General features: G+C 48.5%; 3 protein-coding genes across 17 annotated transcripts in view; 2 read left to right on the top strand and 1 right to left on the bottom strand.

Moving 5' to 3' along the window:
• The window catches only part of pHCl-1 (pH-sensitive chloride channel 1), a 72,656-nt gene extending 60,372 nt beyond the window's left edge, over positions 1 to 12,284 (bottom strand). For 7 of the 15 annotated variants that reach the window (XM_076372996.1, XM_076372995.1, XM_076372994.1 and 4 more), the window contains exon 1: positions 11,937 to 12,277. The gene's annotated coding sequence lies outside the window, so the exon portion shown is untranslated. Of the gene's footprint in view, positions 1 to 11,936 lie in introns of all 15 variants that reach the window. The other 8 variants (XM_076372988.1, XM_076372986.1, XM_076372987.1 and 5 more) reach the window with 5 other exon arrangements.
• On the top strand, positions 1,489 to 2,555 carry LOC143175181 (trypsin-1). The gene is made up of 2 exons (XM_076373002.1): positions 1,489 to 1,610; positions 1,773 to 2,555. The coding sequence occupies exons 1-2, from the start codon at positions 1,565 to 1,567 to the stop codon at positions 2,519 to 2,521; spliced, it is 795 nt and encodes a 264-aa protein (XP_076229117.1). The 5' UTR covers positions 1,489 to 1,564; the 3' UTR covers positions 2,522 to 2,555.
• A 926-nt stretch (positions 12,285 to 13,210) lies between the features above and the next one.
• On the top strand, positions 13,211 to 15,453 carry LOC116431439 (trypsin-1). Its single transcript, XM_031986871.2, has 6 exons — positions 13,211 to 13,398; positions 13,461 to 13,555; positions 13,652 to 13,740; positions 14,316 to 14,574; positions 14,646 to 14,798; positions 15,298 to 15,453. Exons 1-6 carry the CDS (start codon positions 13,365 to 13,367, stop codon positions 15,448 to 15,450), a joined length of 783 nt encoding a protein of 260 aa, XP_031842731.1. The 5' UTR covers positions 13,211 to 13,364; the 3' UTR covers positions 15,451 to 15,453.
• The last annotated feature ends 2 nt before the right edge of the window (positions 15,454 to 15,455 follow it).

Here is a 15,455-nt window from a genome sequence, read left to right on the forward strand (position 1 = left end):
AACCGTAATGTAATGACGATGTAAACTTGCCGCAAGCCTGTAAATAGCTGCTGTTCTGCGAATAAACCTGACTCGTTCGAAACGACTCGTTTTGCGTCTTTCCTTTCGTCGAACCGCTGGGCTTTCTGGGAAACGGTGCGGCTGCTCTGTTGTATATTACCCAATGAACACCCTATATGTTCGTAACTATTATTACCGCTATTATTTCCGGTATCGCGATTTCTGATATTATTACTAACCACGTCAACGTCAAACTAACCGGAAGTATCTCAAGTTTACTTACCGAAAACTACTGTCGGCAGTAAGAATTTCAGAGAAGCGACTTAGTTACTCGACGTGTTAATTGTAAATATATAATGACAATGATGAAAATAAAACGATTTAGCATTGATCCAGCATCATTTCAAATATTCAATACTTTTAAGATACCAATAATTCCGAAACAAAACAATCGAAACGTCATTTTGACTGGTACGTAGTTCTAGTGTTAAGGGTTGAAACCTCTACCACGTGTCTCCAACTCGAACTCGCCATCGTGCGACTCTTCCTGCATCTTCTGACTCAAGATCCTACCCTCTTTGTAAAGAATAGGGAAGAAACTAAGGCTACTGTATGGACAAGAGGCAAGAACTTGGAATTATGCTTAAAAACTACGTCAAGGGTGTCTCTGTTCTACACGGCGTGGAGAGTGCGTCTGATTCGGAATCGGGGCTCTCAACCCTTTGAACACTTGATTTAACACAGTCAACTATAGAATGTGATATTCTATATAGATAGAATGTGTATAACGCCTCAATAAGTGAAATATTGGAATAAAATAGCTTTGTTCCTTAATATACTTGTGTTTTCCTTTCGAGTTAACTTCAATGATTATCATTGATATTTCATCAGAAAATAATGAATACTTATTGAGAAAAATATTCCCGAGTGCAAAGGGTTATACCTTAAAAGCACTAAATATTTGAAATGACTTTGGAAACAAATAGTTTCACTCGAGTACTATGACAAATATCCGAAGAAACTGAAAACAATCTATTACAATTTTTATAGAGATTACATATCGGTCGTACTAAATGCTCGGTAGTAGTATTATTCGAGCGTCGATCTACGCTGCAATAGACCCGAGGACGTCCATGCGCGAAAGATAGCGGCGCTCGTAAACGTTACCCCGTTCGTTATCGGTTACGATCGGCGATCACGGGTGCATTCGATAATTCGGTAACCGGGAATTACTACGCGGTCGAATCGTTTTCTACCTCTCGCATTGTGCGCTTAATCATTCCCGAAGTTTCGTTACGCAGCTACAAGACGTCAGCCAGGAGACAAAGGAAAACCGGAGGAGACGCCGGATCGGGGACAACCTTGATTGATTTTTACCACTAATGCATTTAAGAGCGCCGATTAAGCAGCTTAAAAACCTAATCTCTCAGCGTTCGCTGAATCGCTCTCTTATCTTTGGCCGGCATTCGCGCGGCCCGCGGTATTCGACCTGCATACCCGATTTTTGTATAAATACTAAGCGGACCGCTGGGAAAAGCATACCAATCCAACAACTCGAAGCAACATGTTCTTCCAAGCGAGCCTTCTCTCAGTCCTGGCCCTCGCGGCGGGTAAGTGAACGCATCGATCTCGTAACTCGATCAACATTCAAAATATACAAACTGTATCATCCTCTAAAGAGGACCAAGTCAAGATACAATTCAACATCAATCTTTCTTGCGAACGATGAGAAATTTCTCTTGCGAACGATGAAGACCAATTTCTCTCCGCAGCGAATCCTCTCGGCAAGCTGCCGGCTCTGAACCCGCTGTCGCCGAGCGGGCAGATAGTGGGCGGCGTGGACGTCAGCATCGAGGAGGTGCCGCATCAGGTGCTGCTGCAGAGCTCCGGCTTCGGCTTCTGCGGCGGCAGCATAATCGGCGAGGAGTGGGTGATCACGGCCGGCCACTGCATGGTCTACCCTCCCGAGTGGATCACCGTGCTGGCCGGGACCAACACGAAGTCGTCCGGGGGCAGCGAGCACAAGGTCGAGGTGGTCCACGTCCACGAGAACTACGACACCAACTGGTACGGCGTCCCGTTGAACGACGTGGCGGTGATGAAAGTGAGCACGCCCTTCAAGCTCGACAAGACCAGGCAGCCGATCAAGATCTTCAAGCAGGACGAGGAGAGCGTCGCCGGGGTCGGCGCGACCGTGACCGGATGGGGCGCGGTCAGGGAGGGCGGCATGACCCACGAGGTCCTCCAGAAGGTGAACGTGCCCATCGTCTCGAAGAGCTCCTGCAACGACGCCTACCAGTCTTATGGGGGTCTGCCCGCCGGCCAGATCTGCGCCGCCGTTCCCGAGGGAGGCAAGGACGCCTGCCAGGGTGACTCCGGCGGCCCCCTGACCATCGGCGGCCGACTCGCTGGACTGGTGTCATGGGGTTACGGCTGTGCCAGGCGAGGATACCCGGGAGTTCACACGGAAGTCGCCGCGTACAGCGACTGGGTCGCCTCCAAGACGGGACTCAAGTTCTAAGCGACCCCTGACTGACCTCGAAGGATTCCCTCGAACGACGATTCGCACTGTTACTTCTAGTTCTTTGTGCTTGTGGGGTAGAATAGAATAAATAAACTTCAGCATCGAAAATATGGTACGATCTTGATTGACCCTTGCTTGTGAATTCTCCTTTGCGCTGGAGATTTTTCTTCATATTCGACACTCTTTCGTAGCATATAGATGTGAGTAATGTAAGCAGTTTGATTGTTTGAATTCAGCGAAGGAAAGTAGGAATAATTATTCGCAACGCTAGATTTACGGAACAAGTCGATTCGACTTGAACATAAGCATTGTTTGGTAAATGGATCGATTCCACTCTCGAACCTCTGATCTCTAAAATCTAAGTCAACGGATAACAGTGTCTCTAAGAACAATAGAACAGTACAGTGAACGTCGGTAAATCTAGAGTGAAATGTTTCCATTGAACGTCGGTCATCTCGACACAATAGTTTTCTAACAATTCAGAAGCGTCGTTGATCGGTGAGTGACACGGCGCTAAGCGGTTAAGCCCAGGCGCGATATTATCGTCGGATTCCAAGCTCCCTGGTCGTCGCGATAATTGAAATATCCGCGTAATACGCGCCTTTACTTACGCCGAGACGCGACAGCGACGTCGGCGCATCGGGAATTCGAGATAAAGAACGGGAAATATAATTTACGAAGAGAGCCCCGTCCCGGTCCCGGCGTAAGCCGGCGACGTTCGTTCTCATTAGACCGTCCCCGTCGAGATAGCGGCGACAAATCACAATTAGCGCGCTCCGCGGACAGCCCCGGCGAAGAAATCCGCGCCGCGTTTTCGCACCTTCTTCGATCGAAGATTCGCCGACCCGTAGTAGAGGGAACCCTGATTATTCTCCAAGTACCTGCGAAGGCTCACCAAGGAGAGCCCCCATGGGCGTGGGATTGAGATTAAGCTCGATCAGCCGAGGCCGTGGCCTTACCAGCGTTGCTTCCCGGGGATGACGAGTCCCATGGAAGTAGACTGTCGGTAGCGCCGAGTTACCTTTCCAAAAACTCTACCAGACTTCCTGTCTGGTCCACGAGCAGGTGGGACGCTGCTCGCGCGCCGAGACCCTCGAAAGGTCTCCGCCCAGCATGTAGGCTTCAACCACTGCCACTACGAATCCAACACCAATTGCACCGGCCGAGAGGACCCGGGGACAAGCACCCATGGAACGCTCTCTGCGAGGGGACAAGGGGACTCGGCACCCTTCGTGCGCCCTCGTGGGCAACCGGAGCGCCCGTAGTACCAATCCAATCGCAGGTCTATCGGTGGGACCTGTCCGGCTTCTTGCATACACGAATAAGCTGTGCCCGCCATATCAAGGTGTCTCGTCCACACCAAGGGTTGGTTAGACCCTAGCTAAGGACCCCGTGATCGCCACACGGCCCCTGGCGCGAGCAACCTCGCGTTCGAGGCTTCCGGTTCGATGTCGCCGCTTTGACCCAGAAATTGGCAGAAATTGGCAGAAATTAGCTCCGCCGCTCGCGGAGTCAGCCGAGCGCGGTGCCGCCGTTCAATCTCGACTAATGCGCTAACCCGATTCCACGGGCTCGAAGTCGGAAACTACGGTAAGTGCGCCTCCGCCTTTCATTAACGGATCGCGTCGCCGTATCGCCGAGGCGGCACGGATACGGAAACGAACGCCGAGACGGGGACACGGGGCGCGACGGGGATGGAGATTCGGGCGGAAACGGACGCGCGTAGCTTCCGCGGAATCCCGGACACGCCGCGAATCGGCCGGCAAGAACCCGTAACAGAATCTCAACGGGTTGGCCGAGTTCCCCGAGGTTTTCTCGCGGGCGGGACGGGGGAACGGGGGTACCGGTGACCAGAAAGGCACCCCGAGGTCGCGCAATTAGCGCTTGATTTACATTACCGCGTCAAAAAGCTCTGCCAACGCGACGTTCTTCCGTTGCCAAATAACAAAGCGTATTCCTTGATCGCGATTTATCGCTTTTCACCTGCTGATTAAGGTGACCCCGGACGCGATACAGTTACGATCCTAATTACAAGCGTAATGGGCGATCGAGGTCTCGGATAGAGAAGACGCGAGTAGAGGAGACTGGCAACGAGGTCCCTGATTTTGTTTCTTCTACTGCTTCCTGTTTCCTTTTTCTGTCCAAGTTGCATCAAATTTCTACGTCTACCTTCTAGCTTCTACCACTTCGAATCTCATCTCACACCTTCGCTTTCTTTCATTACATTCTTCCAGCCCCTATCTGTTCTCCGGTAATTCACAGCTCCCTCGATTCTATCCACATCTCTCCCTCCACTTTCTCTTCGAGCAGAACCTACCGAGGAAAGTTAGTCGCGAACTTCGCTGTCGACGCTACGCGTCAGGCCCGCGGATCCGCGAGGCGTTCTGAATAAATCTGCGCCGGGGAACGAGTGTACAGAGTGATTATTTACCCTCCGATTCCGCCGCAAGACGTTGGAGCCGTCGAGCTCGACGATAATCGGATTACGACGCACTCTTCGAGCGCTGCGCGCTAAAGGGAACCCGACGCGATTACGAGGAGATCCGAGATGTTGCAATTGTCCGACGCTCCGCAGCGGCGAGAGTTTCGCGGCGCATTGTTCGGGGAGGCGTGCCGCGTAGGCTCGGAAAGCCAATGTAATCGCGGCGAGAAACGAGCTCCACTTTTATATGGGTTAAAGACGCGACACACGGTCGGACTTTACGGCGATGGCTCGCGGGGAGAACCGGGACAGTTGCCAAAACCGATTCGCCCCGCGCCTCGGACACGTATGCACGCGTTAGTCACGAGTCCGCGTATAGCGACGGCAGAACGCGGCATTAACCCTGCCGCGGGCCTCGTTACAGTCGGACCGTTCGAGTAATGTCGAGAGAGGAGCGCGAAACGCACGCGAGTCGTCGGAATACGCCGATGTACACGCTGCGCGAGACGGTGCGAAGCTAGGTTTCCCGAGGGAGAACGAAGAGTGCACGATGAAGCTTATTAACTCTGCACTCTAAGCGTTTTCTACCAGAAATACCCAATACACTTTCTGGTGAAATATAGTCAACGTTTCTTGAAGCTAACTTAACGAGAAATCGTGCACAAATTGAAAAATGTTTTATGTTAATACTTCATATATTAAATATTATACTTCATAATTCTGCTGTGTCAAATCGAGTGGCGACTGAGGGACGCCTATGGAGTGCAAAGGGTTAATTTTTCTGATGATATTCAAAAGTTGTAGGGGACATGATTTTGAACATTTGTGTTGCCAAAAGGCTTTGGTTTCCGAAATAATCACGACCTTCGCTTTTTATATTGCATTAACACGCTGCTAGCGTCATAATTGTGAACAATGTATTTCACATGAAGAATATTGAATTATTCCTACAAATATTGTTATTTAAAGTTACAAGCTACGGCATTGTATTCGGAGACTCATTGGCTCGTTCCATTTCTTCAGTTTCGTTTACATCTGTCGAGTCGAATAGAATACAACTATTTCACCGAAATAATCTAACTAGCGAACGTGTTAACCCTTAGCACTCCAGGTTGTTTTGTGATCCATCAGCAACTGCAACTAATTTTCATAGTATTCCTATCGAAAATGAGAAATGCTGTAACATTCCTTCGATCTTCTATTTTCCTTCTCAATGCAAAATTTGGATATGTGGAAAGTCGAATAATCTTAGGGTAGTTTCTCTAAGATTCATTAAAATATCTAATATTCCAACTGGTGCACTAGTGGAGGCTACAGAGTTCAAAGGGTTAACTTGAGCGCAACTTAAAGATGCACTCGGTAATCGATAAGCTTATCGTAGCGAACCAACACTTGTCTCTCCAGAAACGGGTGCACGGTTGAACAACCGAGTTTTGAAACCCGTCCAGATATTACCCGCCATCAGCTGCCGCCGATATATAAGAGGCGAGCGGGATATTCGCGAAGATATTGGGCGCAGGTGTGCCAGCCGAATCGCCGACGCGCTTTGGACGTCGACCAAGGGTGGCGAGATCGCGCGGCGACCTCTGCACCCGCGGCTCCGCGAGAGGTTCCTCCGGAGAATCGCGTCCGCGGTCTCCGCCGTGAATCGGGCAGGGTTCGACGAACGAGAACCAGCGGGCGAACGCAAACAACCGAGGACCAGTCGATAAATTATTTTTAGACCGTCCGGTTAGCCAGCGTAGCATTAACGATCGAACGCCGGGTAAACGGGGGCGATCCGATCGAGGCCAATAGCGATTGCCCCGCGATCGAACCTTGATCCGACGATGGATCCTCCGGCGTTCTGCTCGCCGAAGGACGCAGCTCGCGTCGTTAATTTCTCGCACGACGGATCTCCGAGCAGTTCCGTCGACGTTCCCAAAGAAAGCTGGCGATCGAGGGTGGAGGATCCGAAACGGGTCGACTCGGGCATTCCCGTGATTCCTCTCTACAGTATCCTTCCGACATAATATTTTACCTCTTACGAGAAGCTGCAACGAGGCTGCTCGAGTCCTCGAAGACAGCGCCGACAGCCTAGATACCGCGCGGTGAATTTCAGTAACCCTATTCGCCGATGAGTGCGCGACAATTTATAGGCGGCGCGCTCTTTTAATCGATATTTATAGACGCCTGCCGGTATTTATAGGGCCGATTGACCTGATATTTATAAAGCCGATGCGAAAGCTTGACATTTAAAAAGAAGAATGTATTCTCGGGGAGATAAAGGGTTGCCGCGCGCCGCTCTCCGCTCGAGCACGCGGACCGTTCGTACGGCGGATCGTTCGTTTCCCGCCGGTTTCCGGACGGGAGGACCGTTTCCATTCTTCGGCGCGTTCGACGGGCCAGGGGGAACGATCCGAACGGTCGATCGAGAGGAGGCTGGTCCATCGCGCGAAGGGTGGACGCGGAGGAACCGGAACGTTCCTCGGAGCGAGTTTTGCGCGCTCGGATCTTCGCTTTCAGAGGAATCGAGGGAACGCGGGCAGAAACGCGGAGGCTGGGCGAGAGAGCAAACGGTGGTCACTGGGAGAGCGCGTGACCTTTTGACCCCGCCGCTTACGCACGCGTGCCAACCCCCGATTGAACTACTTTCCTCGGAATATTCCCATTAACCCCTTGCGGTCCACCGCCGAGCCGGCCTCCATTCGCGATATACTTTATTGCGTTTATTCCGCGCGCACGGAACACGCGACTCGACGATGGCGGCGCGATAACGTCGACGCTTCGCGGCGTCGGAGGCTCGCGCCGTGGGGCATTTGCCTCCCGAATGCGGCAAAAAGTCCGCTTTCCGTCGACTCCGCCGAAAGGAGGAAACAAGCGTGCACGCGTGTTCGAATCAACGTAATGCGGCACGATTCTTTTGTTCGTACTTGTTAACGATAGAAGTACTGTGCCATTGAAATGACTAGACGGTTTTCTGTTGATATATACGTCGGCTGATGATCGTGGCAACTTTCGGGGAATGTTGAAATAGGGATCGTTAACGATCTATCGATAGTCAACCCCTTAACCTAGAGTATCCCGTGAAACTCGTGATGGAAATTTTCAACTGAATTTGAAAATGTGTTATTCGTTTTCTTTGATTACGAATTGAATATTACTCCTCTATTATCAATCGTTAACCTTTAGAGTAAACATAGCATCGAAATTCTTTCTAATAAATTATTAACGATAAAGTAGTATCGATCACGATTAAGAAATAAATATAGAGCAAGAGGTTGACACTAGAACTACCATACCAGTCGAAATGACTGACGACTTTTTCGTTTAGCAATTATGGATATAGCATTTCTAACTTTCGCTGGGAATACTGTAAAAATGAATTGCAGTTTTGCTGGTAGATTGCGAAACAAGTAGTGCTGAGGGTTATAACTTATAAAATTTTCAATTCAATATTAAACCTTGTGTAACGAGGTAAAGTAGTTCTGTCTCTTATTTCATATAAGATAATCAATTGTGTTAGTTGCGAAAAATGTCATTAATATTAAGTCAGAGATTAATAAATATTTTTCATGAAAAATATCGTCGAGTGCGAAGGGTTAATTATCAACGCGATCACAGAGCTTCGAAGAACCTCGAAACGACTGAGGACTAATATAGAGGATAAATAGAGTGCTACTATTCATAATTGTAGTAGCCGCTACAATTTTCATGCGACACCGCTCGCGCGTCACGCGATCCTCGTATGGGTACGGCATTTTTCATTCGAGGACTTATTCAGTACTCGGTGTTGTTTCTCGTATCATTGGAGAGAGAAACTACCCGTAATCATTTCAATTGCTAACGCGGTAAAGTTGCCATTCTTTATTTCAGTCTTTCATCATTTCCAGGTCGCTTTCTTCGACACTGCGTAGTGCGTCGATAATTAACCCTTTGCACTCGAGCGGCGCCTTTCAATCGCCATTTGTCTTGACCGAACGAAATGATCAAATTTAGAATACAATAGAAGATAGAAAGAATAGAAGATTGTTTTCTGCTAAATTAAACGCTGAATACTTAAACCGTAAAGAATAAGAAAACTGGTACTGATTTCTTGCTGTTCGAATAGATCATTTGTAACTTGGTATTCCTAACATAGTTTCTTATTATTTGATAGAGCAACATTAAAAACTTTGGTATTCACCATTCACCTAGAAAATGATTGAAGAAATTGACTTAGCAATGCGAGAACTGAATCATAAATCAGTGAAAGTCTCGATAGACGTACTCTCGAAGTTCCTATAAAGAAATTTGTAAAATTCAATTTAACTGCTCGGTAGTTTCAGTGTTGACTACGCGCGTAGTTCGTCTCTGGTTTCGGGGATGCTTATGAAAAGGTAGTTTTTACCGTATTTCGATGGCAAATGCCGCACAGTGCGCCGCTTTCAACCGAAATGGATATTGGACCGGTCGGCGAGTAGGACGCGGAGGATACGCGTGAAAGGTATCGACCGTTGCACGGTTCCAGTCGTGCACCGCGACGAATTAATCAACTGCCCGGCCCGCGAGAGGGTGGATCATTTTCGCGGAATGATCGGCAATGCGGTGGCAATCTGTCCGTAACGTCGTAACGACGCACAACGCGCGGATAAAATCGCCTGACGACGAATATGCATAAATGAATATGCATGCGGCCGCGGGAGCATCGACGATTCGCTCGACTTCGTCTTTGAACATTCAATTAACCGCGCACGTGCTCAACAACGCCGAAGAAACGGACGCCCTCGCGGCTGCTGCCTTGTCCTCCATCGAATCTCGCGACATTTTTATCCGGCGAACCTCGTTGACCCATTCGAGAGACCAGGGCCTCGTCGAACACGGCCCTGAACAACGGAAATTCGCGATTTTCGCGTTTCGCGGAGTCTCGGATACCGGTACAGGCTTTGACAGAACTACTGAGCATTTAATACGATTAATGCGCAATTCCCATAAAAATTCTAATAGATTATTTTCGGTTTCTTGAGAGATTCATTATAGTACTGAAATGAAACTATTTATTTTCAAAATTATTTCGAACATTCAATGCTTCGAAAATGTCAATAATTGCGAAACAAAAGAATCTAAATCAGCCATTTTGCCTGTTAATTAATACCAGGACTTCCGAGCATTCAATACGATTAATACGCAATTCCCATAAAAATTCTAACAATAGATTATTTTCGGTTTCCTGATACAGTCGTTATAGTACTCGAATGAAGTTATTTATTTTCAAAATCATTTCGAACATTCAATGCTTCGAAAATATCGATAATTGCGAAACAAAAGAATCTAAATCAGCCATTTTGCCTGTTAATTAATACCAGGACTTCCGAGCATTCAATACGATTAATACGCAATTCCCATAAAAATTCTAACAATAGATTATTTTCGGTTTCTTCGGACATTCATTATAGTACTGAAATGAAGCTATTTTCAAAATCATTTCGAATATATCAATAATTGCTAAAAGATCGAAACCAGTCATTTCGACTGATGCGTAGTTCTAGCGTCAACCGAAAATTGACCTAACCTAACCAAGGACGCGTGTAATCGACTCGAGTCGCGTGCAGAAAGTACGAAATAAATACGTCCCCTAATTGTTGACATCGGAAATAACAAATGGCTGAAAACAATTCGTACCTGATCTCGTCTTCGGTAATTATCGAGGAAACACCGATATTTCCTCGGGGAATTCCTCGGCGGGCCGATACAGCGACGCGCGGATTGAAATAAAAAAGCTGCGATCGTTGATCTCGTTTGGCCCAATTATCCTATAGAAACGTCACTCTCTGGTTCGAGGCTCGGGCAAAACACGAGATTTATAGGAAAGCCCGAACCACGCTCGGCTCGACCGTTATTTTTAGCGCGCTGCACTTCCCGCTCCTCCGATCTTTGGCTAACAATCGAACGAATCGATTCCGAGACGAGTTAACTCGTCGACGTTCTCGGCTCGCTCGAATCGAGATCCCTAACCTACGTCACTCCGAAATCTTCCATCGAATATTAACTCTTTGCACTCCAGCTCTGCTGTAGATATGATTCGCATCGCAGACATATATAATTTATTTCAAACTGTAAAATTCTTTTCGAATAAAGTAAATGGAAAGAAATAATTTCTACGCGAAATTTATATTCCAGAAAAATCTGAAATGAACTGTTAACCCTTTGCACTCGGAACTTCGAAATGTTTAACATTTCTCAGGCGAAGATATTCCTCGAAGAACATTCAGGAGCAAAGCTATTTTATTCTAATATTTCACGTGCCAAGTCATTGTACAGTTCAACGTTAAATATCAGATTCTACAGTTTCGCGTCGAGTCAACTGACAGGGTCGCCTTCCGTGCGAAGTGTTAAGGCACCGAACCCGTTCCGAGTGCAAAGGTGAATTCCAAGGAAAATTAAGGGAACACCTAGACGATTACCAAAAGAATTTCCTCGGGCGATACCAAGAAGCCACGGCAAAGACATCGGGAAATCCAAAATGTCTGCGCGGCGTTCGATCGGGCCGCTCGATAAATATCGATTCAAGATGGCCGGTCAATGAGAGGGAACAGAGCGTCTAGGCCCGCAAGATTCCTCTCGGAGGACGAAAACACAATTCGCTAGGCGTCGCGCCAATGACGTTGGGACGGAGAGGAAGAGAATAAGAGAAACTATTTTCGTTTCGACTGCTCGTAGTCGTTTTCGATTCGTCCCTCTCCGTGCTGCCGCGTCGATTGATTCGCAAAGGGCGGCCCGGACTCGCGAAAAACTCGGTGCGAGGCGAGCGACGGTCCAGGCCCTCCCGAGAACGTTCGTTGTACGTCGCCTGGTCGGGTTCTCTTTCCTCTAGAATTAGGTGAAAGGTCGAACGGCTCGGGGGGGCCGAGACTCGCGCTGTCGAGTCCTGGGATGGCCACCGGTAAAGATAGAAGCTACCGAGACGACCGGATCGTCGTAAACTTGAGGTTATATCACCGTGGACGCTGGCAACGGATCAAATAGACTCACCGAGAGACGAGACGACGATGCTGTCCGCTACCTTGTCCGGGATCGCTGCTCTCGGTCCCGTCGACGGCTCCTCCGATTTACGCGAACTGTCCTAACCTTCGACGAGCACGGACGCAACGGGTGTCGCACTACCGAATAAAACACGACGACGCTAACCGCCGACGATCTCGACGCACACGACTAGATGACACGCGGAATAATATCGAAGCGTAAAAACGAGTGTACAACGCTACGCGATCTACCGAGGCACGAGAGAAATCGGACGCGGACCTGCACCCGTAACCGTTCACCGCGACCGTCCCAGTGCGCGACTAGTTTCACACTGAGGGTTGTTTCGGCGCGGACCGCCGCGCCGCTACCGCACCGCCACCCCTCGACCAACCGGCGCGGCTCGCCCAAATCACCGGTCGCAACCTTCTCTCTATTCTACCAACTATTGTTTCGCGGGCCGACCCGCTGCACGCGCCAATTCGACTTTCCACCCTTCGACTGCGACTCTCGCGTCGTCGCGATCGAACGGGAATTATCTCGACCGTCGAGATCGGTAACTCGCGCTGCGAATGGATTCGGAAATTTGCCTCCTGCGATGAATTTTGTTATTATTTATATGAATCTTTATGAATTTCTTATTATGAATCTCTTATTATTTTTGGAGAACTTAATGTTAAGTATCGAATAGAATAACTTTCCTTCTTGATTTATACATGTTTCCTCATTAATTAGTGTCAAGGGATATCGTCCGTATCTCATCGGAGAATATTGAACATTTCTAGTGAAAACTTTCGAGTGCAAAGGGTTAATTTCCTGTCTCCGTCCACTGAGACGCACTATACCGAGCTGGAGACAGCGAGTGGAAGATTGAACGCTGTAAAATTTAACCGAGCCATGAAATTTAAGCGAGCCTCTACTCCGGCTCGAACAGTCGTTACCCCTCCCTCCTCCTTCGCGACACACAGGTGCAGAGTATTTCTATGCTAATCGCACGATTACACGAGTGTTAATTATAATATTACTGTTCTCGTTATATTCGAGTCACCAGAAAAACGATAATCTCGCCGACGGCCAACCGTCGACGACTAGGCCGACGAAGCGACGGTGCGCCTCGAAATTCGAAGAATATATCAGCCACCTCTAAATGAGCTGTAATTTCCGCGCGAGCGTTTATCGAGGTGACGGCGACACCTTCGACAGCGCGGAATTCATGAATAGCGAATCCATTTCACCCGCGAAACCGAGTGCACGGGTTTCGAGTGTTATCCGAGACGCCGCGTATTTGCATCGACGTAACCGTACGATAACGATACGAATGTAATTACGAAACTCTCGCGTATGCACGGTAGAACCGTTCGTTCTTTCGGCGAGTGGTAAGGACACGTTGCTCCGACGTATACGCGAGAACGCCCGCAGAAGACCGCCTCCGACACGACCATGATCCTCCTCGAGCTGTGCTTATTCCTCTCGCGTGAGTACAGACCGCTAACGCGTGTCCTCTTCTCAAACGTTTCATCTCGCTGTGTGCTACAGTATCCGCAGTATGCTCGGCGAACGGTTCGCAGATGTCCGCGGCGGACCGGATCGTCGGTGGATCGGCGATCGACATCTCGAAGGTCCCGTTCATGGCAAGTTACACAATTTCATTTCCTTCCTTCTCGTTTCATCTCGCTGGATATTATCAGATAAGAACAAATACCGACTGACGAAACGATTGTTCGCAGTTATCGTTCATGGTAAACAGCGAGCACGCGTGCGGCGCTAGCATTCTCTCGAAGGACTGGGCATTGACAGCGGCACATTGCGTCGTTTCGTAAGTAAAGAAGCTTGCTAATGTAGGGCTAAAATAAAAACTAAGTCCGTCAGGTTAAATATATTTATTACGCGACTAACTGCTTTTCCTCAGCGCTTTTCCAACTCTTCATGGGCGTACATGACCCAGGTCATGGTGGTCCCCTTGGTCGTAAATTAGTCGATGGGCCTGGACTATCTCTCAGGCCCCAAGTATCGACACGCAAAAGGGCGAACCGTCTTCATCTTGAAACTCGAAATCGCGAAATTTCAGGCAGATCGAACAGCTTAGATTCGACGCACGCTCCGCGAACATCGGGTTAACGCGCGCTCTTCGGGAGTAGCCTCCGTTTACAATGGTTCCCCTGAATTTATCTTTGTAGGGCTACTAAAAATATAGACGACGTTAATTGATACCACACGCTAATTGAAACAAAGCTTTTCCAATGTTTCACATATCGATGCATTATACGAAGGTTAATACTATATATGACCTTATAAGTTTACTGTATCGAATCAAGCGACTGAGTCACCTCTCGAGTGTCTACACTAAGATCCTCCGCGAGTTCCCTATGTTTCACGATCGTCCCCTTGCAGATTCCTCCCTCCCTCCCCCGCGAACGTCACCGTCCGCAGCGGCTCGAACAACCACGATTACGGCGGCACCGTGCACAACGTCACGCATATGATCGTCCACGAGAAGTACAACTCCGACAACGAGGACTACGACGTCGCGGTGGTACGCGTGCACCCGCCGTTCAACTTCAGCAGGGTCGCGCAACCGGTGAAGCTGCCGCGCCGATCCAGCTTCGTCAACGAGTCCTGGGGTCTGATAGCCGGATGGGGTTACTTCATTGTACGACTCGTTTCCGATTCGGTTACCGGGACACGAGCACTTGAATTAAGGAAAATTTGAACGAATTTCAGGATATGGACCCGGTGCTGTCGGAGGACCTGGAGTACGTCGTCCTGCCCAGGGTCAGCAGGGAAACATGCAGGCAGAACTACGCGGGTCGCTACGAGGTCACCGATCGGCAGATCTGCTATGGGTTCCAGAACGGAGGGAAAGACTCGTGCAAGGTAACTATGGGGAGCGTTGAACTGACGAGGAGATTTTGTTGAGACTTTGCGTATTGGTAGATTTGGTTCTCCTGTTTGTGAATATGTGCCATTGTAAGGCAGATACTCAATAGTTAGATATTCGTTATTAAATATTTATGAATAAGTAGAGTATTGACACGTTGAATGCCACGGGTCACCGGTGACCCCCAATCAAACCGAGTTACTTCAGTTCGCTCAATTAAACGATGATACCTAATGAGCTGACGTTCAGCTAGATGGACGAGCAATTATAGTAATTCAATCGAATGATTTAATATTTGATTTTTCCCATTTTGTGTACTTTCCACCGTGAAATCATTCAACGTGGTAATCAGAATAATTAAGGTGAATAATGGCGTGAGAGTAACGTTCTGGAATTGTACTCTGTACTCGGTTCCCCGTTGGAAAGAACTATTCTTTTTTTATTTAAATTAATTCTATTTTGTGCATTGTGAGTATAGAAACGTTCGGTTCGCAGGGTGACTCGGGTGGAGCACTGACGGTGGACTCTACGGCGATCGGCATCACTTCCTGGGGCGACGAGTGCGCCGCGGAAAGGTCGCCGGGTGTTTACACCGACGTCATATCTGTTGTGGACTGGATCAGGAATAAGGCTATGCTCGACGAATAATGATG

The sequence above is a fragment of the Nomia melanderi genome, chromosome 13 (assembly GCF_051020985.1).
Source record: "Nomia melanderi isolate GNS246 chromosome 13, iyNomMela1, whole genome shotgun sequence".
Lineage (NCBI taxonomy): Eukaryota > Metazoa > Arthropoda > Insecta > Hymenoptera > Halictidae > Nomia > Nomia melanderi.